The sequence below is a fragment of the Cavia porcellus genome, unplaced genomic scaffold (genome assembly GCF_034190915.1).
Source record: "Cavia porcellus strain 051 isolate PalLab524CR breed Dunkin Hartley unplaced genomic scaffold, mCavPor4.1 scaffold_11, whole genome shotgun sequence".
Classification (NCBI taxonomy): Eukaryota; Metazoa; Chordata; class Mammalia; order Rodentia; family Caviidae; genus Cavia; species Cavia porcellus.
Window position 1 is genome coordinate 32,460,518 of NW_026947494.1, and position 23,343 is coordinate 32,483,860.

Below are 23,343 nucleotides of genomic sequence, written 5' to 3' on the forward strand. Positions count from 1 at the left end.
ACTTACAATCTTCCTGCTTTAGCCTCTGAAAGTGCTGGAACTATATGCATGTATCAAAACTCCTGGCTGAGAGACATTTTTCATTTTAAATCATTTAGACTACTTCAATATGGTGAGTTACTTTAACATTCAACCTACATAGCCTTTAAAAGATTTTTCTATTTTTTAGGTTTTATATTTACTTTATAAATGAGGTTTTAGTGAAATATTATCACTATACCTTTCTCTATATGTGAAAACCTCAATACAAACTCTAATTAGGGCATATAAAATTAAATGTAATTTTCAGGATTAGTTATATGCATGTGCTATGTTAATTTTTTTAGATATTTAGGAGGAAAAAAAGTCAGGTATAAGGGTTTATAGTCATGAAACTGGTTGATTTTCTGATGAGGGTCATCTTGAAAATGCTATCTAAAATGTTCTACTTTGAAGGACAAGAAAACCACCCACCCATTCCCCTGCATTAAGAATCAACCTCTAGCTATTAGCAGAATTGTAAGGCAGCCAGAGGAGCCACTGCCTTCATAAAGGCAACTGTAAAGGAGACATAACTAAAAATGAGGTCTCTGACCTAAGAAAGTAGTCTTCAAATCAAAAACTTACATCTGAAACATGCCACACTCAGATCTAACAATCCCAACACAATATTTGTAGCAAGTGACCAAGACTATTCCTATTCCCTTGCTTCTTCCTCTTCCTACTCCAAGTCCAGCCTCAAACCTGCAGCTTGTACATGAAGGAGGAAGACGAGCACTGAAGTGATGAAACCTAATCTCCTTCACTCACTTTACAAATCTACAATAAGCCTATCTATATTCAGTGACAAGTATTAAATGGAATGAGTGGAATTTTCATATCATGCTGGTTGATGTTTTATTACCTTGAAAAAGAAACAAATTGTATGCTAACTGATAAGAAAAGCTAAGAGATATGCTCGACATTTCATCCACAAGCAGGAAGAAAGGATCACAGAGAAGAGCTGAGAGGTACAGCACTGAAACAGAAAACTTCTTTATGCTTCAGAGTGTTTCTTCAAAACACTATAAAGTGTTACAGTGAAAATACCAAACAATTTTAAAAAGTAAATATAAACTATTTATAGAGGGCTGGGATTTAGCTCAGAGGCATAAGTACCTGCCTGGCAAGTGTGAGATCCTGAGTTCGATCCCTAGTACTAACATAACATAACATGACATGACATGACATGACATGACATGACATGACATGTTTTCCAATACAATACAACTACTATTATCATAATAAGCAAAAGAGTCAATGATGCAAAGATGAAAGGTAATACCCAATCAACACCATAATTAGAGTGTCAACAACAATTATTTACAGGATTTTGACTATCAAATACTTGGTATTTATTATAAGTATTTGTATTCATTATAAGTCTCTTGCCTCAAAAATCACTAATATTAGGAATGGGCAAAGTTTTTCTATAAAAAGCCAGAGAGAATATTGAGTCAAACATCAGTTACCACTATTTAACTCTGCCATTTTAAAGAGAAACAACCATAGTTATAAATGAAGTATGTTTATATTTCAATAAAACCTTATGAACATTGAAATATAAATTTTATCATTTGTCACAAAATATTCTTCTTTTGATTTTCCCCCCAAAATCACTGCAAAATACAAAAATCAGGCTTAGCAAGTCATATACAAAGGGTAATAGGCTATATATGCCATAGTTGTCAGTGTGCCGAGTTCTGACTTAATCTGAGGTATAAACTGCCTCAATAAAATAATTCATAATGAACTGAAAGAAGGTATGTGCACTTAACTAAGAATTTTGGAACTGATCAAGCTAACTGATAAAAAGTATTTTGAAGTGGTGTTCCTCTGAGCTATAGAAAGAGAAGGCAATCAGACATTCTTATGGTCACACTAGCAACCACAGAGACCTTTTTAAGTGTAGCTGAATGTACAGTATCATTTCAGCCCACTCTAACACCCTAAGTACAGATACTCTAAAGTCAGCTCTCTGAAAAATGAGCTAAAAGATAGAAAGGAGAGGAAAGAGAAGTTTCCTTCCTCCTTTTTTCAAACTGACTTACAAAGTCCTTTGTGAGATTTTCTCTACATTTCTGAGGGGAGGAGTTGTCTTTACTTCTCACAGACTCATTTCTTTGCTTGTGTGTCAACCTTGTCTTCTCCCCTTGTCAGGGATCCTTTTTATCACCTATATCCCCCTTCTTCTACTATTAGTCTCTCTTGGCCTCATGAGGTCTTTCCCTTGCTCAAAATAAATTCTCATCTCCTTCACCCTTAAAACAAAAATATGATTTCAACACTGCCTATTTCTTGGCACTGCTTTGGCAAGCTACTGAGGGGAACTGAAAGTAGAGAAAGACATGGGCTTAGGGTTCAGAAAGAAACTGGTTAGTGTCTTTATTCAGCTATTTTCAAACTCTGTGACCGAGAATCAGAGAGTATTCTTTTCAGCCTTAACATTCATCTCAACAATGAGAAATAATGTATTGTATAGGAGTGTTGTGAGAATTAAAAGGAATAAACTTGAAAAGCACTGAAGTCTAATGGTAAGCAATCAGTAAGTTCCTTTGCCTTTCTCTAACCAGAGTTGACTATAGTGTTTATATTTTTATACCTCCTATACATTACCTGCAATTCGTATCTTTGCAGCTTTTTGCTAAAATTGATCTAGTAAAATTCATAAGTGACTCCACAATCCAGTTTAAGAGTCTCTTTTTCAGTGTTCATTTACTGAGACTACACTGACTTCTCATTCCTGAATCATCTTTTAGTGACACTATTCTTTCTGATATATTTGTTTTCCTCACTCTCAAGTGGCCTTTTCTTTCCCATATTAAGTCAGAGTGTTCTCTATGGAAAATTTCTGTCTTCTCTTTTTTGTTCTCTTGACATTTGCTTTGGTGACCTTGCTCACTTGAGGTTTCAATTACTACCATGATTGCCATTCTCCACAAATAGCTGAACTGCAGGGCTGTCAGTTCAAACATTTCTTGTATATTTACCTGATCCCATAGACAACACAGTTCAAAATCCAAAATTTATTAACCACATATTGCAAATCGTTTTTGTAACTATCTTTTAAGGATCATTCCATTATATAGTCAATCATTAAATTAGAAACTAAGTAAGGTTGGACCCCTCATTCACTGTACAGAATCAAAATGAACCCAGAGCTGTATGACCTGCCCATTTTTACGTTTAATTTTGAAACAGGCTAAAAATTGCTAAGTTCAAATTTCTGATCCTGCTGCTCTAAGCCTCCCAAAATGCTAAGATTCTACAGGTGAGAGTCATCACCTGGGGCTTCAATTCACAAATTTTAATCATGTCCTATCTTTTCTTTTAAATACCTAGAACGTGGCTCTTTGCCTATCCAACCTTATTATTACCGAAGTTTAGGCCTTCATTGACTCTGGCTTATAAACCAGTATAAATATTCCCAGATTTTTCCTTTAATGATCATACTTCCACTCCTACAGTACAGGCTGTCATATTTCTAAAGCACAGTTTTGACCATGGTAACTCTTCAAAGGCTTATAAAGATGCTCTATTACATATAAAACTCCAAATCCCTCAGTATGATAGCCACCAGATTATAAAACTGTATCTCTTAATATGGTATACTATGGCTTTCAAATACTTTCAATGTCTAGCTCTAATTTATCATTGCAGCACCATCTGGTCATTTCTCATTTATTTCTGCCCCTGGAATGTGGCTTTCTCTAAAAAGTATAAAGTTTCAATAATCTATACAGATTTCTTCTGATCATCCTTCCTGGAATACTATTTTTCAATTTACTTGCCCTACTTACTTTTTGAGACTATTTCAAACATGACTCCTTCACTGAGCCTGTCCAATATTTATTTTGGTAATTCCTGATGTAGAATCATTAATTTCTCCTTTGTATTCCCTTACGTACTTACACATTCCTTTGTTATATTTTTTTCACAATTACTATTTGAAAGTAGTACAACAAATTTACTAAATAATTTCTGAATACTAAAAGGCAATCAATTTTATTGCTGCAGTTTATGCTTTTTAAAGAAATAAAACATAAAATTAAACCTTATTCAACAAGAAGTTACCTTGTGCCACTTTTCCAGCTGTTTTGCTACATAACCTCTTTCATTCAGGTAGGAAAACCCTTTTGGAATGGAAAGAAATCTGGAAATTAAAGCATACCACAGGTTTAACATGAAGTCCACTGAAAAATTTTTAAAGAGCTAAAATGAAAAAAAAAATGAGCTTATAGAGGTAAAAGATTTTAGAAATAGTTCCCCTTCAAAATGGAAAAAGTCATCTATAAGCTATTAAGTTAGTTATAAATTTCTATAATCTTTCCCAAAAAACTCATAAATCTGATCATAATAAAGAAAATGCCATAGAAAGCATGAAACAAATATTTTAAAAAACACATTTTAAGAAAAACTAAATAATTAAAAAAAAGTTCAAGATTCTGAATCAGTCCTCAAGGTGCATCCATTTTTCTACAAATGACTCAAAGGTACCCTTCTTTATGGTAGAGCAATACTCCAATGTACACAAATGCTACATTTTCTTTATTCATTGACCTGCTGATGTACACAGTCTTCTTCCAAGATTTAACTATTAGGAGTTGTGCTGCTATAAACATGGGTGTATGTACTCAATGTAAAATGATGTCTTTAACTGTGGAAGATACCTAGAAGGGGAACAACGGTGGTCAAGTGGAATTTTTACGTTTAGATTTTAAGGAATCTTCACACTGCTTTCCGCAGTGGGTGCACTAATTTATATTCTCACCATCAACGCACAAGAGTTCCCTGTTTCCCCACAACCTTGCCAGTACTTGTTATTATTTCATTTCTTGATGACAGCCACTCTTTCTGGAATAAAGTGGAATCTCTGTTGTTTCAATGTATGTTTCTTAAATGGCCAGAGACAGAGAACATTTTTTTATTTTATTGGCCACTTGCACTTCTTTCTGTTGGCCCCTTTTTTCATTTCTGTTGCCTATATTCCACCCGAGTCTTTTATTTTGGGGAATCTAATTTCATATGGTTTCTCTTGTATGAGAAAGTAAAAATATAAATAAGGAGCAAAGTAAAAAAGACAGATATAGAAAATACGGAGATAGATCTTTTGCAAAAGGGAAGACTAAGAGATGGAAGGACAGGAGGCAGGAGAGAGGATGAAAATAAAGAGTTTATGATCTGTTATATCCGTGTACCAACTTCCTACAAGGAACGTAATCAACAGCAAATATGGACGAGAAAAACAAAATATAAAGAAAAACTGTCCAATTTTAGAAGTCCCAAAGTATACTCTTTGAAAGTATTTCCTACTCAGATTTGAACCCAGTCTTGAAACAGACAACAGAACACAACAGAAAATATAATCAGAAGGAAGTTTACTTGGAATTTACCTCAGAAGGAGAAGTAAACCCTTGTCTCCAAGATGAGATAAAGCTGGCTTCATTTGAATAAGAGCATGAAGATTAGCCTAGATGAAATAATTATTATACCAATTAACAACTGCACTAAGATAACACACTTTTTTTCAAATTGCCTACACCACATATATTAGTTTCATGTAATTGTCAATTAGAAGTGAATTTTTAATAAAAAAAATCATCCCTAAATATTTCATTAAAAAAAGGAAGTATACCTTGTCTTCACAGGCTTCATCAAGAATATCCAAAGCTTCAGAAGAAATTGTTTTGTTTTTATCATGTAGCTGAGTCACCAGTAACTCAATTCCCCAATTATTGAAGAATTCAACATTAGCTCTCAACAATACCCTTAGATGTTTTGTCGCATATAGCCGGCAAGCCTATAAAGATAAGTGAAGATATTAAGAAATCAAAAAACAAAACTAAAAAAACAAACTTCATCACATACAGCCCACTTGAATTTGTTTCGGGAAACTTGTGCTATTTGAAAAGGACAGAAACACTGAAATAGACAGTCTAGTCTTTGATATGTTTAATACTAGTAAAATAAAAAACTTTCCACCCAATAGTTTCATTGTATTGATATACTTATATAGATACTATATGGAAAATAGAAAGTAAAATGTTATAGTTCAGTTTTTATCCTATATTCTCAAAATTTATTACTTAGCAAAAAACATACCAAGTATTGAATTTGTAATAAAAATACATTTCTATTGCTTACGTGACACTCACATCAGTAGCTGCCGTTAGGATTTTTGAAAGAATGACTCTAGCTAATCCATCTCTGCTGTAGTCTAAGCTAGAGACAGTCAGTTTCAGCAAATGATCTTGGTTTTTCAATGAGCAAAGGTTGAGGAGACTAAAAAAAAAAGATAAAGGTTACTAGAATCATCGCATGGACTATCATTAGTCCAACAAATTATTTTTTCCAGCTTTACTGAGATATAATTTACAAATATCACATATTCAGTGTGTGTAACAGGAAGAATTGATTAAAGTATACCTTGTGAAGTGATACAATAAAATTAATTTATACATCTGTTATCACCCAGATATTATTTCATATGCATGTATGCTATAATAGGTAAATGAAGGCATTTTAATATTTTTAAATTCCTAATACAAAAAACATTTCTGAAAGAAAATATTTAGTGACAAAAACATAAAAAATATAAAACATTAAATTTTTCAAAAATAAAACTTAGGAACAGATATTCACAGACTAAAAAGCATAGCATATAACCAACCACACTAAAAATAAAGTTCAAGTATATATTTCAGTAGAATCTAGGGATGCTCACCACTGAAAGACACTGCATTTTTCCAACATTTTCACTCCATGTGGGTGGCAAGAAAGTGTTCCAATAAATAAAAAGTAGTGTTGACTAAGAGTACTCAATAAACCATTATTTTGAAGACTTCTTTCAGGTTTCATTCCAGAGGAGGCATTCAACCACTGAACAATATCTTTTACTAGATCTTCTAAGTATCCTTGACCATCCTATAATTACAAAAATCAGGTACAAAAAAACGTAGTGAATTATTGATAACAAGTATCAGTCACTGAGTACCTGCTGTTTTTAATTTTATTTGATACAATGCTACCTAAGAATAGTCCTATTTTCCAATTCAAAGAAGGTAAATCACATCTTCTAGAGAGTAATTTGCCCAAAGTATAACTAGGTTAGTCAGAATTCACACCTAGGTCTGGATTCATTCCTTATGTGTCCAAATACACCGTGTGCATACTTAGAAACAAGAACAAAACAGATGGTTATAACAGAGGGAGGAGGAGAAGGAAGACAAATTTAATATAAAACAGTATTGCTTTGAAAATCGAGTGTTTGGGGGCTGGGGATTTAGCTCAGCGGCATAAGCACCTGCCTTGTAAGCAGGCAGTCGTGAGTTCGATCCCTGGTACCGGTAAAAATGAAAAAGACGAAAAAAAAAAAAAGAAAATCGAGTGTTTACCTCTTCAGATTCAAGAAGAAATTCTGTAAACTGACAACCAACAACTGTGAGCTGCTTAGACTTGCCAAAATCAAGATCCAGGTTGGCATATAATTTACTGCTCGGCTTGTAAAAATAAAGAAGTCTTCGTACAAACCTAATATCAAAATAAATTAACAATGTGAGAAACCAATTATTTTACAATCTTATTCACAGGTTATGACACAACAAGGCTTTGAAATGTTCTAGGTCTGAACCATGTATGGAATAAGAATTTTACATACATGGAACAAGAATTTTATAGTGAGATACTTAAAAGAAAAAGTGGGGCAGAAAGAAGGTAGTAGGAAAGATAATATCATAATACACCACAACTAGAATGTAAAGATGAATAAACAGAATGTAAATTTAGAAAGCTGAATTTATGGACATAATTTATTATAATGCATTCTAAGCTTCCTTGTAGTTCAATTTAATTTCATGAACTACAATCTAATGTAAATAGAGGCAGTTAGGTCCAGGAATTAGGAAAACAGATTAGAAAAAGATATCATCTTTATTCTCAAGCAAGGAGTATGAAAAGTCAGTACTATGCTATTATTTCAGTGTTATTTCTCAAAATTTGATATTAAGTAATATACCATGAGATGAATATAATCAAAGAATTGTTAATCACACAAACTTCCCCAAGTGTAAAGAAAGGTTCTTCTATCCAATGGACTCAATTTTATTGATAAGCTAAATCTAAGAAATAAAAACACATGGGTGTAGTAGAGAGCAATATAGTTGCTTGAAGTATTCCATATGCTCCTAAACATTAACATTTTATGAAGAAAATGTGGTTAAGTAGACTATTAACTGAGAAGCATTGTTAACTTTCCAAAGTCAGACATGAGTGAAAGTCAAAGTTGTATACTAAAAATATAGGTTCTTACTATGTTATCCTCTTATGTTAAATCCATTACACTGCTGAAATTATCTCAATCTAAGAAACTTTTATCTCTATTACTTCATCTGATCCAAAACTAAAAGTAGAATATAATTAACTAGACAAAAATATTAGTTGATGGCTTCTGATATATAAAAATGTATTTATACATAAAGATATATAAAAATTTTTGTACTGACCAAATGCTATTATCATTAAAACATCAATTAATTGTTTTTAGTAGGCATCAGACATAATATAATCCAAATTTAAATTCTTTAAATGCATGATAACTTTTACATACCTGTGCAACTGTTCATCTTTATAGTTTCTTAGATTTATATTTGGCCACTAGAATAACAAAATATATTATATTACATTACATTATATTATATTATATATTTATTGCCCCAACTATTTAATTGTAATAAACAGTAATTAATAATAAAATGAAGACAAGCTGTCACCATGAAGTATCTTGTCATACCTTAAGAATGGTCCCTATAAGATTCCAATTCCACTCAAGATTTTCTTTATGTTGAAGGACTTGGCTATCCCTAAGGTTCATTAAAAGAGCTTCCTCGGTATCCTAAAAAGCCACCGGAAAGTAATACAGACAATTAGGGCAAATTGTCCTCATGTACAAAAACTGAAGTCAAATTTTAAAAACAGAAGGAAGTTTTTTTTTCATTTACAGATAAATCATTAAAATTTAAAAATTTTACCAAGTTACAAAAGCTCCTTTTTAAATTGCTTAATCAGTATAAAACAAGGAAGCCAAGTAGAAATCCATATGCAAAAATAAAGCTACAGGACCCTGGGATTTAGTTCAGTGGCACAGCACCTGCCTATGATTTGGCATAGCACAAATCATAAAGTTACAAAACTCAAAGAAGAACATGTATGTAAAATCCAGTGGTTAAGAATTATAAAACTGTGTATGAATTAAAAATCATGATTTCATGTCAGTACCTTAAGAACAAATATATCTTTCTGAACTCGAAGATACTGATCACGTTTCTGGTGTGTCGCAATTGCTTTCTGAATGATGTGATCTAAATGAAGGCTGTAAGGCTTAGGTCCTCGTTTCTTCATTTCATGGAAGCGTTTTAGACAGTTCAGGGCTGCACTGGCTCGACTAGTAAGAAACAATATTTTGAAGTGATCATTCTCATACATTATTCAAAGTTTAGATAAATTCAAGGATGGAGATTTTTACTGAAATAATAAGTGAATTATTTTGTCAACTCCGCAAACAAGAAAAAAGATCGAAAGTATTGTGATTTCCATGAAGAGACATTATTTAGACTAAAACATTAATTTACTAATCTTCTCTTGGCCCTTTTTGTATACTAGCTTTAAGAATTCCTTTCACAAGGCCAAAAATATCTAGTTTTTCTTTTCCTATAAAATATTTTAAAGGTTGATTTTCATATGTAAATCCTAGGCCACTGAAACTAATTTTTGTTGTGGTATGAGATCGCAATATAATTTCACTGTTCAACTGAACAGTCTATTTTTTACATGGACCTGTAACTATAAGTTGTATCTTAAAAATTGTTAATCCTTTAATGTACATAAAAGTACAGTTTTCAAAAATTTGGCAGCCATCAACTTCGGTTAAAAGAATTTGAAACATTGGGACCCACTGAGACTGGAAAATATTTAATGTATCAATAAAGAAGCTTATTGAGCTAAAGAAAAAACTATTTAAAGAAGACTATTCTGTTACTTTAGAGGTAAATGAATTCTTAATAAACTCAGACACTGGTGTCCATAATTTGATCTACAGGTTTGGTCAATCAGGTTTTGAGAAAGCTATCTACCATGAAACTTTTAATATAAAAAGGTGAAGGCTACAGCTGATGTTTAGCTCAGAGTCACAATATAGATGTAGCTAATGATCTCAGTTTGTAACTGTAGTCTACTAAATAATAGTATTGTCATTGACAGAAGCAAAATAATAGACCATTATTTACTTATAGTAAGGCTCATGGATGTTTAAACTTTTAAAGAATGTATTACAACGAAACTATGCTAACAAAAATGCATAGTTCTATATAGCTAGCACATCACACTTTGTTAATACTTTCAAAGGAAGAAAAGTAGTGCACATATGTAGATTTTTTTCACTACACTGGGGGAAAAGTGCTAAGAGCAGCAGTGCACACCTGTTTCCCAGCACTCTGAGGCTGAGGCAGGAAATGGCACATTTAAGCCTAGCCTGGGAGACTCTGTGACTTGGGCCCTGACTCAAAATACAAAGTGCAAGGGATACAGTTTAGTGTGAACACCCAGGCTTTAATCCTCACGTGCAAGTGCAGTAATATGTGTGTATGACGGGGGGGGGGGGAATAAAAGAAAGACATCACTGGAAAACAATCCTCACACATACACAGAAATTCCTGATAGCACTTCCTATTTAGCTCCCTTCCCTTTCATAAAATTTATTACTAGCACTGAAGTTCTAGTAATGCTACTACTATATTACCATACTTTTGCTTACAAATTCTATTTGATTTTAAATGTCTGGCATATCTCCTTCAGTTTTAAGATTGCAATTTACTGCTATGCCTATAATTTGGATTATAAAATCCCAACATTTTTAATGGTACAAGTAAAAGCACACTAGTAGTCTTTTGCCTTTGAAACTATGAAATTAATTTGTAGATATTTTTAAAAGGGTTTAAATTACTGCTTGGAATATAAAATAAGCCCCAAAATTCTTAAGCAACATTGTTAGAAATATGGTAAAAAGTCTACATCCTTCACCTAGCACACAAAAGAAAAGTGATTTTACTCCACTATTAAATAGGAGTCATTAAATATTTTCAGGACTACTAATTTCTCCAGTTATCTATTAATACTTACCTGAAAGACTTTCCAAGAAAGCCTAGCTGTCCTACATCAAAAAAAAAAAAAAAAAAAAGAGAGAGAGAGAAGGCTATCTAATTGGGCATTAAATACACTAAGTACAACAACATTCCTGGAGCTTTCTGATACTTACAGTCTCTTTTCCTTGGGGATATCAAAAGACGCAGCCATATTCATTAGGGTTGGCAAACAATGCAAATGATGGCTATGTGAATGAGGAAGGATTGTGTTTGCCTAAAATAAAATGTTAACATTTTTGAAAATAGAAATAGTTTACATTATAGATCATCTGCAAATGTAATATTATATTTAAGACCACCAGAAACTGTGAAAATTTTCCTGAAATTCACTTATTTTCCCCAAGGCATACACACTTACAACTCTGTCTATTCTCAATATGCATGAGATGTAACAAATGTAACTACATAAGTACAAATTATAAACTACTAATTTTTACAGATTCTCTCTCTCTCCCTCTCTTCTTCCCTTCTCTCCCCTACCGTTTCTTTCTTTTTTCTGTGTACTGGGAAACAGGATCTTGCACTTGCCAGGCAGCCAGTGTGCTGCTGAGCTAGATCCCCAACCCTGTAAATCTTTTACTATATTAAATCATGATGTTCAAATGTCAAGTAAAACTCAATTCTTAAATCATATAAAAGGATCATATTGCAAATCTTAACAAAATGGGATGTATGTTATGTTAAAAGCATTTAAAATGCTAGATATAGTTATCAAAACTTAGAACTGACTTAAAGTTTCAAAAACCATTTCCTTAGAATACGTTTGTTGCATACACAAACAATCTTAAAATAAAAACTTATTAACTTCTGCTTTACAAACAAAATCTTACCACCAAACTTGCTTTCTACCAATGAGGTAAGTAAATTAATTACATGTGGAAGAGAGAAGATGTAATAAGCAAAGAACTAGAACCCTTTTACTTAAAAATGATCAGATTTTACACATCAAGGGAATCACAAAATTCTGGTGCATAGGAAAAAGGAAAGAGATTAAGTTTATAAAAATTATTCTCTCACATAAAATCAATTAATTCTGGATATTGATGCCCTTATAGAAAATATCCTAAAAATTTTAAATACAAATATAATCAGACCTGAGAGCTTGCAATGCTATTTAATTTTCTTGACAGGTTGATTGGAGGAAAACAGAGACACTGGCTGAATAATTTACTGATAAAGTTAACATTAAACTTCACTTATTTATATCATTCACATACACAACCCAACAACTGCAGGGCGAAGATTAGGAGAAGTGGAAAAAGAGAGAGGAGAAGAAACAATAGAAACAACAAAAACAAAAAATATTCTCCTAAAAAAAAAAAACAGGCAATTCATAACATAATTTAAAAATATCTGCCATAGGATCACTTCTTCCTTACTGAGTTTAAAGTGGTTCTATTCACTATCTAGAAATATAATTCCTCTATAATGCAAAGATTGCTTTCTTGTTTGAATTGCTAAATGCAGAGAATGGTCAGATCACTCTTTCTCCTAGTTTCTCAAAATCATGAATGTCATAAAATCACAGTGCCAATCCTAATGCCCCAAAAGGATTCTCATTCTCTGAATCTCATACTGTTGTTTACAGGAAACACTGATATCAAACAAGACAGTTACATTTGGAATTTCTGTACAAAGTTTTCTAAAATTTAGCAAGTGACTACAACATATTAGTTCTGTATTACAGTTATACTCTTAAATGACTGTTTAGTATCTACAGTTTTATGATTTTATTTTCTTATTTTTTACATAGGAAGTCTGAGAGATGTTTTTAGGTGTAAAATATCCACATCGAAAGGGAGTAAAAATCAACTTTGTGTTCTATTTATAAAGTAGATGTGACATACATATCACATCTGTGTAGATAAATGTGTATTTGTGTGTGTGTGTATACACACAAAGGTATACATATATATATATACCTGTATCTCAGGATATAGGTAATCAAGGTGTTCTACAATGCGAAAATAAAATCTTTTAAAATGCTAATTTTAGCTTTGCACAGTGGCAGGCAGTATTGTAGCAAATAAGGTTTATCCAAGGGATGATTATTGCTAATTAAAATGGTAACATATTTTTGAGTTGATAAAAGCAACAGTATTAAAATAACCAGTTTTATAAACAGAAATGTTAAAAATTATGAAATATATAATTAGAAGTTGCTAAACTTACCATATGTAAAAGCTCTCCTAAAAGGATGGTAGCTCTAACTGAAATATGATCATCGCTGTTTGTTATTACTTCAACCAAACCCTATGGAAATAAAAATAACATTGCTGCAAAAAAATACGTATGAACATATTCTATGTATCAGCTGTGTTTTTACTATGAAAAAGTTATGTTAGAGAAAGTAACAATAAAGTTTGTAAGACTTACTTCCAAAAGTCCATTACGAATAAATGCAGAGAGTATCAATGCCAAATAATTATCCATGAGGTCTGGCCTAGAAATAAACATAGCACAGAACAATTTAAAGTGTTTTACACATACTACAAAGTCTAACATAAAAACAGTAATGATAATAAATTAAAACAATTTTATATTTAAATTCTACCTGGATCTGGCACGATGAGGAAGAATAGTTTTTGCCTCAGCTGCTACAAAGCCATCTGAAAGCCTCCAACTGTCTTGGAACCTTCCTGGATCTAAAATAGTTAAAAGTAGTTACTTAAAAAAAAAATTGGAGCTAGGCATAAGGGCATATGCTTACTACTTGAAATACTAAGGCAGGAGATTAGCAAGTTCAAGTTTAACCAGAGCAATTTAGAAGACCTGCTCTCAAAAGAAATTTTAAGAAGGCGGAGAGGGGCTGCAATTGTACTCAGTGTTACAGCACTTCCACACACATACAAAGTTCCAGGTTCCATTCCCAGTAAAACACACACACACACAAAATACTAAAACACTACAGATAAGTGTGGAACCATTAACTAATCAAGCTGTAAAGAACTTCAAAAAGTTATTTAGCTAAGAAGTACACTAAAAAAGTTATAAGTAACTTGTTATGTACATGAATATAGATCTAATTTCCTTCATTTTGGGGCTCAGATGTCATCTGGCTAAAATTAAGTACAGCTATTACATAATCTAAATATTACAGGTTTCTTACTATCTCCTATCATTTCTGGGCCCATCTTTCTGTGTATCGTTCACTTGTAAGACCAAGGATGATACAGAAGAAATTAAAATTTTTTAGTTTTAGGAACGGACTTGAGGTTTCATTTTTATGTTAATTTCAAGCCACAATGATGGAATAAAAAGAAAGTAATGTTCAGTATTAGTATTGCAAATTTTACTACCTCTGGATAACTCATCTAAAAATTACAGCAACAGTTACAAATGTTCAATACTTACCTACACTGAGCAGGGCTTCTATGAACTCCTCTGTCACAACAGGTAGAGGAAGACGAAATATATCATAAAGCACTTCAAGCAGACCACGCTGCAGCAATAAATAAATAGTTTACTTTTATAGAATAAATCTTTAAAGACATTTTTAAATGTACTGTACACAGAACTGAGGAATAGTGGAACCCTCAAAAATTACTATAAAAGCTTATACTAGAGAAGGGATAACTGCTGAAAAAAATATATATGAACACATTCTATATATCAGCTTACATACATCATATAATGTTTTCCAAAAATCTTTCATTATCCCACTATGTGTATGAAAAAATAGATCCTATGTTCTTTCACAACTGCAAGGTAAGAAGTTAGGTGATAATCCACCATGTTGGAACTTAGGTGAGCCACCATGGTGGAACTTAGGACGCTGTGAAACCAAACAACCAGCCTGCCTCCCTGCTAAGAAATAGTGAACTAACACTCTACTCATTAATCATTAATACAAATAATAAATCAACTCAAACTGAATTTTAATTAAAAAACACCAATCTGCAAAATAAAAACTCGGCAGTTTGGTAAAAAAAAATATAAATTAGAAGACACAGATGCATGTATACCATATCTATCTTTTACTAACTGTATTTTTGCAGTCTTTTGACCTTTACAATGAGAATGCCTTTCTGTCTTGCTTCTGATGTTTTGGTGAATAAAGTAGAACTGACATTTTCAAATCAATTTCTTAATTATCACTCCTAATAGCAGTATTTTGAGTGATTTATATGGTATTTAAAGACTAAATTGGGATTACCCATATTTTTTAAATGCTTTATGATAAAAATTATCAACTAATGAGAAAAAGAAACCACCTGAAGTATTTTTTAAACAATTTATTTTCTCTGTTAAAAGCCCAGGAATGAAACAGTCACATAACTTTTACCTACCCTTATTTCCATATTTGGTATACAGAGTACTCCAATTAGTGATTGGATCCCAGAGTTTCCAGGTTTGCACAAATTAATAATACCTACAAAGGGTAAAAAGTCAGGAATTTAAATCCCCCCAAATTTTCCTTTAGTAATGTATCATAAAATCTGGCATTTTCCCAAGTTAAATTATATAATTTGTTTATCATAACAGATGTATAAGCACATTTCAAGTATTCTCATATTTCTGATTCAAGATTGTCAATAATTTCAACATTTGAATTCCTTGTTCAATTTGTTTCATATGCTAAAAAAGCCTGTCTCTCCTGCTTAATACTCCTAAGTCTACATGCATTCATTTTTTAAAAGTATAATCCTACAAGTTATTGGATGTACAGAACAGTACAGCAGCAGACTTCAAATAAATTATATAGATCAAAAACTTGAATTTCAGAACTGTGTTAAATAACTTTGAATACATTAAATTTGGGTCACAAAAGAAGATATGTAAATATGCAATGAAGACATACAAAATACCCAGTATCATTAGTCACTGGGGAAATGGAAATTACATTAATAAAATATCACAAAACAGCTACTAAAATAAGATGCTGATGAGGATACAAAAAACTGACACTAATAGACATTAACGATGAGGCATTACTTTTAATACTGAACAAGCTGAAGTATTCAGGAGTGAAGGTGACTGAAAGTTATAATTTATTTTGAGATACAGTGTCAGAGTAGCTTACATGGACTAATCAAAGCAAAAAAATGGATGGATAGATAGACATGTAGTCAAATAAATACAGTGAAATTTGGGTGGTAAGAGATGTAGGTGATTACTGTACATTTTTTAAAATTGCAATTTTTTTGTTTTGGTTTTATGAGACATGATCTATGTAGTTTAGATTGGCCTTTAACTCACAGTTATCCTCCTATCTCAGCCTCTCCATTTCTGGGATTATAGGTATGCTACCACATCTGGCTATCAAATGTTTTTAAATTAAATATTACAAAAAAAATTTTTTTAAAAGTCATATAACAATATTCATCTAGCTAAGCACATACAAGCTGAATATCCCTTGTATGAGTATCTGGAACCAGATTCGGATTTTAGAATGTATGTAGATATCTGATACGTTGTCTTTGAGATGGACCCATGTCTAAATATGAAATTCATTTATATTTATATATGTCTTATACTGTTAATTTTATAAAGTACTTTTACTGTACATATATCTTCACTGTGATCCATCCCACAAGATCAGATATGAAATTTGTTGTGGTGTCAAGAGTTTTCACTCAAGAGTTTTTACATTTAGGGATGCAGATACAGCTCAGTGGCACAGCGCCTGCCTGGCAAGCGCGAGGTCCTGAGCTCAAGTCCCATTACAAAAAGAAAGAATTTTTAGATTTGGGGCCATTTTGTATTAAGTATCCTCCATCTGTATGTATGTTTAAGAATAATCCCTCTCTTTTTTTGGATAGAGTATCAAACTTCAAATTAAAACATAACAAGTAGATTTACTAAAATTATCAAAATAGTCTTTCTCAAAATGATGTATGAGAAATTTGAGGAATCTGAGAAATTAAAGAATACACGGATGTTACTCTACTTTCAGAGAAAATAGACCGTTGATCTTCATGAAGAAACTATATTCTACAATGTCAGTTATCCATTAGTTATTCAAAATTTGAAATATATTATATCACAAAATAAATTTATAAATATGCAAAAGTTCATTAAAGTAATAACATCGTAGATTCCAAAGATTGTAGTAAAATCTTTATGTTAAAAAAATGTGTTCAAGGTTCTAATTTGTTATGCTGATATTTCTCTTACTTTAATAGGAGGATGGAAGACTCAATGTTCTATGTTTCTCATGATGAAATCAGAATGTAAGAACTCTAGCAGAAACTAAAGCACAGTAGAAAGAAAGTGTAAAAGCAGTAAGGATTCGCGAATGATGGCAAGTGCCTATAATCCCAGCACCCTGGGAAATGGCGGCAAGAGTATTCGAAGGCTGAGCCTAGTCTGGGCAATTTAATTACTTAGTGACACTCTGTCTCAAATAAAAACCAAAAAGAAGTGCAGATGTAACTAACATAAAGGCCCTGGGTTCAATCCTTGATACTGGTGAGAATTTATAGTAGAGACTGGCAGGAATTAGAGACAGATAGGCAAGTAAAGTCTACATGCAAGAAAAATGAGGCCGCAGCTAAGTTTACCAGCGGTTAAAGCAAGATAGAATTAAATTCTGAAGACAGAAACCCCACTAACGGTAAGGAAACTGAGGGGTGGTAAAAGATGATGATTTAACTACAGAAAATAAAAACTATAATGAGTTTTAGAGTAAGGGCATAAATGGGCAAGTAAGCTTAGCAGGACTGAGTTGGTTTACATATTAAAAGAGAATATGAGGACTGGTGAAGTACTGCCAGTTTGAGTGAGTCCCCCAACTTCACGAGTCTCCCCAAGTTCATATATTGACAGTAATTGGAAATGAGGTCTTTGGGAGGTAACTTAAGATTATCAAAGTCATGACTGAAGGAGCCCCAATAATGGTTTTATAAGAAAATGAAGAGACCTAGGGTGCTTACTCTTGTTTCACCACATAATGTCAATGCGATACTTTTAAGACTTTACGGCCTCCAAAATTGTAAGCTGACAAAAACCTTTATGTTTTTGTAAATTTCCCAATATTTAGTATTTTGTTATAACAATGGAAAATGGATTAAAACAAGGTTTTAAAAATTCTTCTCCTGGGTTTTCATTGATTATTTGGTTATCCGTGAGTATAATAAAAATAATTACAAAATATAGCAAAGGCTTTCCACTGAGATGGTAAGAGGACAAAAAAGTCCCTGGAAAAATACTGGATAATGGCCAAGTCTATGGTTCAGACAAACATTTGTACAGATTTTGTATTTAGAGCTATCTAGACGTACAAAAATACTTCGGTACAGTTCTTTGTTCTATTTACTACTCTATCCCTTTCTATACTATTCCATTATTTTATAAAATAAGATAATCATTAAAAGGCAATAGAATTATCTTACGGAAGATAAACTTGTTTTTTATTCCATGGAAAGATAAAAAGGATCTAATCCCTATTGTGAGGAATAGAGACTGCTAATATTATGACATTACTATCTTATTATTATTATTTTTGGTACTGGGGGTCAAACTCACAACCTTGCGCTTACCAGGCAAGCACTTGAGGCACTGAGCTAAATTGTCAGCCCACTATCTTATTCTTAAGTAACAAGCTTTAACTATATATACAGCTAACACATAAGTTTTGCTTTTGTAAATTTAATTTTGTTTTGTTTTTAAGAGGGGAAGTACAAACCATGCTACATTTTTGGGGAGTTGCCAAGGTAATCATTAGTATAGTGACATAAATAATTGATAAGTATTTCTATACTAAATTCAATACTAGCAGTTTCTTTACTGTTTCTTTACATTTTCTTTACTGTTTTAATAATTTTGTATAAATTTCTTTTGATCTACACATAACAAGCATAGTGTTTAAATCAGAGCTTCAATAGTATATTTGGAAAACATGCAAGTTTTTCTTCTTGTATATTATTAAGGAATATGTAGTAGCATACCTGCCCATGACCGGAATGTTGCTATGATTCCCATTTTGCTGGCTAGAAACCGTGCTTCTCTGTCTTCTCTGTTTTAAGTGGGTGGGTTATAAAAGATATAAAATGTTAGAATAAAACGAGTTATTGCTGCTATAGCAGAACTAGAGCTATCACTAATGTTTAAATATTTAAATATGAAATAAAAATGTTAACAGCAGTCAGATGTATCCCAAAATCAATTACCCAACTATAAACTGGACTTCAATTTTAGACTCACAACACAGTTTCAAATAAGTGTAAATTTTGCTTTTCTATTCTGTTCTGTGTTCCCTGCTCTTTCTGAAAACTATTCTTGGATAAATTCTAATTAAACATTAGGTAACAGCAATTTGCTTAATATGTGTTGCAAGGTTGTCCCTTCAAGAAAATAACCACCTGCATCCTCTTCAAAATCCTTGTCTCAAATGTATTTGAACATTTCTAATAAGCAAGTTCAATAATGTACAGACAGTAAAATGTTACCAAATAGATAATATTAAAATTACCAGCTTTCTTCCACGAAAATTATGTATCTGACTATCTCATTTGTTCCTTTCTGTACAATACTATGACCATTAATTAAGCAACAGAACTATTTATATTTGTTAAACATTGTCCATGGCTGACCAACTTCAATGCTTTATAGTAATTTGATAACTAATCCTTTGTACTAATCCAACCACATCTTTACCCCGTTAACTGAAAATTCCACCCCACCCCCCCACACAGTTTTTTTCTTCCCCAAATTCTTATTAATATACAGAAATTCAAGGAACAAGGCTCAGGGTGTGGAAATGAGTAGGAAAAAAACAAAATAAGCTCTGTAGCACCAATCAAAGGAAGAATATAACAAACTAAAATGGGGTGTTGCGGTCAGGTATCTGTGTAACTCGTCAGTGTTTTCTCTTAAAAATACTGATAACATACTTACACTGACTACATGGTTAAACATGTTTAATCTATTAGGATAAATATACAATATTTTAACAATCACCTATTTTCCTGTTCATAATGTACCTTTACTTGGTCTGCTACCCATCAGCTCATACTCTAGAAAAACAATGAAAGTAAACTAGAAATAGAAAACAAAGAATTTTGGTGGATTGTTCTCTACCCCTCTAATAAATATCTAGGTTCACCTCTTGTTCATCACGGTATGTTGATGCTAAAAGTAGCTTTACTCCAAGACTCCATGCCCTGAGCTCTGGATCCTACAAATACGAGGTTTCATTTTTATGTCATATTGTTATAAGCACAGCACAGGGAAATTAGTGGGCTTGATCTAAGTTGAAAGCTTTAGCTGGTGGCAGAAGCTAGAGAGAATCAGGGTGCTAGATGAGTTTTAGATCCTGGTGCTGCCCATGAAGAAGAAGGGGCCATAAGTCAAGAAATGAATGGTAACAGTCACCAAGATAGCAGAGGAAGAGAACTCAATTACTTAATCATACAGAACTGAATTTTCCAACCATCTGAATGTACTTGGAAATGGGTTCTTCACCAGAGCCTTTGCTGACCCAGACGACGTACCAAACTATAAGCTAACCAAGAGATGCTGCACTAGGACAATATGCTTATAGTAATTGACTGCACAGCAACAGAAAAACTGTATGTTCTCTACCAAAAAAGACAACATTCAAATCTTTTACAAAGTCAAAAAAGGGGCTTAAGAATTCCAATTCATAACTAAAGTTGGCAGGAGTAAGTTTGAAAAGCTCTTCCTCCCCACCCAATACTAAGGATAGAACACAGGGGACTCTACCATTGAGCTACATCCTTCAGCCCTTTTTCATTTAGAGTTAGGCTCTAAGTTATCTGGCTGGGCTTGAACCTGAGATCCTCCTGCCTCTACTTCCTGAGTAGCTGTCATTACAGCCATGTGTCACTACCTGACAAGAAGTCTTAAACACAGGATGTCTGTTTTGATTTTACCTAAGGTCATGATATGCTGGAGTGTAATAATGAATCACCGAGATGGGTGTGAACATAACAAAAGCATTTTTTCTTTTGGTACTAGAAATCAAACTCATGACTTTGCATTTGCTAGGAGGCACTTATGTCACTGAGTTGAAAAATAACAATCCCAGTACTCTGGGAGGTAAGTTAGGAGGATAACAAATCTAAACCCAGCATGGCTAACTAAGGAGGATCCTCTCTAGAAATTTGAAAAAAATAACTAAAAAAGGGCTCAGGATACAGCTAAATGCAAAGATCATGGGTTTAGCTCCTAGTACCACCAAATACAAAAACAAAAACAAAAACAAAACAAACCAAAAAACATTGCATAGATATCATTATGCTAACACAATGTGTTAAGGCAACTCTTCAATCTACTACCTGTGATTACTTTGTTCTTTTAGTCTGCAACTATGCTAAAAATAACAGGAATACAAAGACCTAAGTCTTTATTAAACTCTACCTTACATATATTGAAATAAGAAATTAATCTTAACATTTTCCAAAGCTTTTTCTACATTTTTAAAACTACAGTTGTGAGAGAAATGTAATTCCATACAATAGGAAATTTAATTAAATGCACAATTTATCTGGCTTTTTATGCAGTCAACATTGGGATTATAGGCATATCCCTACCACATCCAGTTATATGTAAAGTTCTAAGAATAGAGATAATAAGAAAATAGATGGGAATATAGTAAAGATCATTTTTTCTAGAAATGCTTTAAGATTAATACATATAACACCTCATACATTATTAGGAATCAGTAATACTTACTTGAGCTGACCTTCTGCTGTATCTGGACTGTGTCTGTAGTGGAAATCAGTGTAGGGTGCTAAAATCCGCTAATTAAAAAGAATTTTTAAAAGAATAAGAGTCTTTATTATTAAAAGCATTCTTCCCATAACAAACCAAAATTAATTTCATTTCTTTTCAAACTCATAAAGAAATGGGTGAGTTTTTAAAAGCATAAATTCCATTTTTGAACTTTTAAATAGGGTATAACATATAGCTAAAACAATATACAAACAGGAATAAAAATAGCATTTTCCCCAGGTTCGAGGTTTAGTTGTCAGCTTTTTACTTTTGTCAACTCAACTATTGCTAATTTCCTTTGGTGACAATCAACTGCTAGACTCGCTCCTTTGAAAGTTTCTTTTTAGTCTTGAGCTGTTCTCAAAATTTTTAGTTGTCTGTCCTATTTGCTATCTTCTCTGTATGTTTTACTACAGATATTTTTATTGCCTTTTCTTCTTTCAGTTTACTTGCATTATCCTTGATCAAACTGAACTTTCACTTTCACTAACTTTTGAATTACAGATATTATAGTTCTCAGTGTAAGAATTTTGGTTTATTCTTTTTGTGTAATTAACTACATGGTGAAATTCTTCATTATGTTAACCGTTTCTGCCTTTTCTATAAATAAACCATGGCTGTTTTTAAAGGTTTCTGTTTTGTATTCCCATCTGGATTACCAGTGAATATGTTTCCATGAAATATTCCTTCTTTTGAGTTTTCAGGCAAATTTTCAGGTCTTTCTAAATGACAAGAAATCTATGACTCACTATCAGATACTTCATATTTTATGAAAGGATTCAAGTGATTTTATTTTCTGAGATGTTTTATCCTTTCCTCCCCCAGACAAGTAGATTAAAGTAGCTAATAACCTTATCCTAATGACCTTATCCTAAATACAAACAAATTAAGGCTACCTTGCAATTTTGATAAGATTCAGTACATCTCTATCATTTTCCTGTATTCCTAATTATGTATCTCCAGTTATTTCAACAGACCTTATCAAGTATTTTTCTCCTTATTGAAATTTTTTAAAAAATATATTTTGTAAATTTTGAACAGAGTTTTAGCTGTCCATTTAGACAGCTTTAAGAACTTGGTAAATGTCATCAACAGCTACAAAATACCTAGCTTTGTCCTTCAGCACCACATAATGGCCAAAAACTCTTCTGATTTTTCTGATGCTGTTATTTTCAGTGAACAACTACATGCTGAACAGCAAGTGGCTCCAGGAAAAACAGCTATTGCATAACAGTCAGTGTAAATCATTAGAAGCAGGCACCAGGGTAAACTTTTTTTTAAAAAGGGACTTTTAAAAAATTTAATTAACAGAAGCATTTTTAACAAAAGGAAAACTTGCAGCTATCAAGAGAAACAGCACTGCACGTAATTTCTTTATAGAAAAGAAAGTAAAAGTATCAATCTGGAATATAAGTAATATTGATTGATTCTAATGAATAAAATCAGCACTATC

At 32.4% G+C, this 23,343-nt stretch overlaps 1 protein-coding gene across 5 annotated transcripts in view; it reads right to left on the reverse strand.

Moving 5' to 3' along the window:
- The window catches only part of Rictor (RPTOR independent companion of MTOR complex 2), a 130,966-nt gene that overhangs the window by 28,437 nt on the left and 79,186 nt on the right, over positions 1-23,343 (reverse strand). For all 5 annotated transcript variants that reach the window (XM_063258102.1, XM_063258099.1, XM_063258100.1 and 2 more), the window contains 17 exons: positions 21,852-21,919; positions 19,103-19,170; positions 15,503-15,585; positions 14,568-14,655; positions 13,768-13,858; positions 13,590-13,656; positions 13,386-13,466; positions 11,327-11,427; positions 9,292-9,457; positions 8,807-8,908; positions 8,624-8,670; positions 7,413-7,548; positions 6,743-6,942; positions 6,174-6,300; positions 5,654-5,818; positions 5,412-5,488; positions 4,093-4,171 (listed from right to left, as the gene is read on the reverse strand). In XM_063258102.1, coding sequence (XP_063114172.1) covers positions 4,093-4,171; positions 5,412-5,488; positions 5,654-5,818; positions 6,174-6,300; positions 6,743-6,942; positions 7,413-7,548; positions 8,624-8,670; positions 8,807-8,908; positions 9,292-9,457; positions 11,327-11,427; positions 13,386-13,466; positions 13,590-13,656; positions 13,768-13,858; positions 14,568-14,655; positions 15,503-15,585; positions 19,103-19,170; positions 21,852-21,919 — 1,746 coding nt within the window. The remainder of the gene's footprint in view (positions 1-4,092; positions 4,172-5,411; positions 5,489-5,653; positions 5,819-6,173; positions 6,301-6,742; positions 6,943-7,412; positions 7,549-8,623; positions 8,671-8,806; positions 8,909-9,291; positions 9,458-11,326; positions 11,428-13,385; positions 13,467-13,589; positions 13,657-13,767; positions 13,859-14,567; positions 14,656-15,502; positions 15,586-19,102; positions 19,171-21,851; positions 21,920-23,343) is intronic.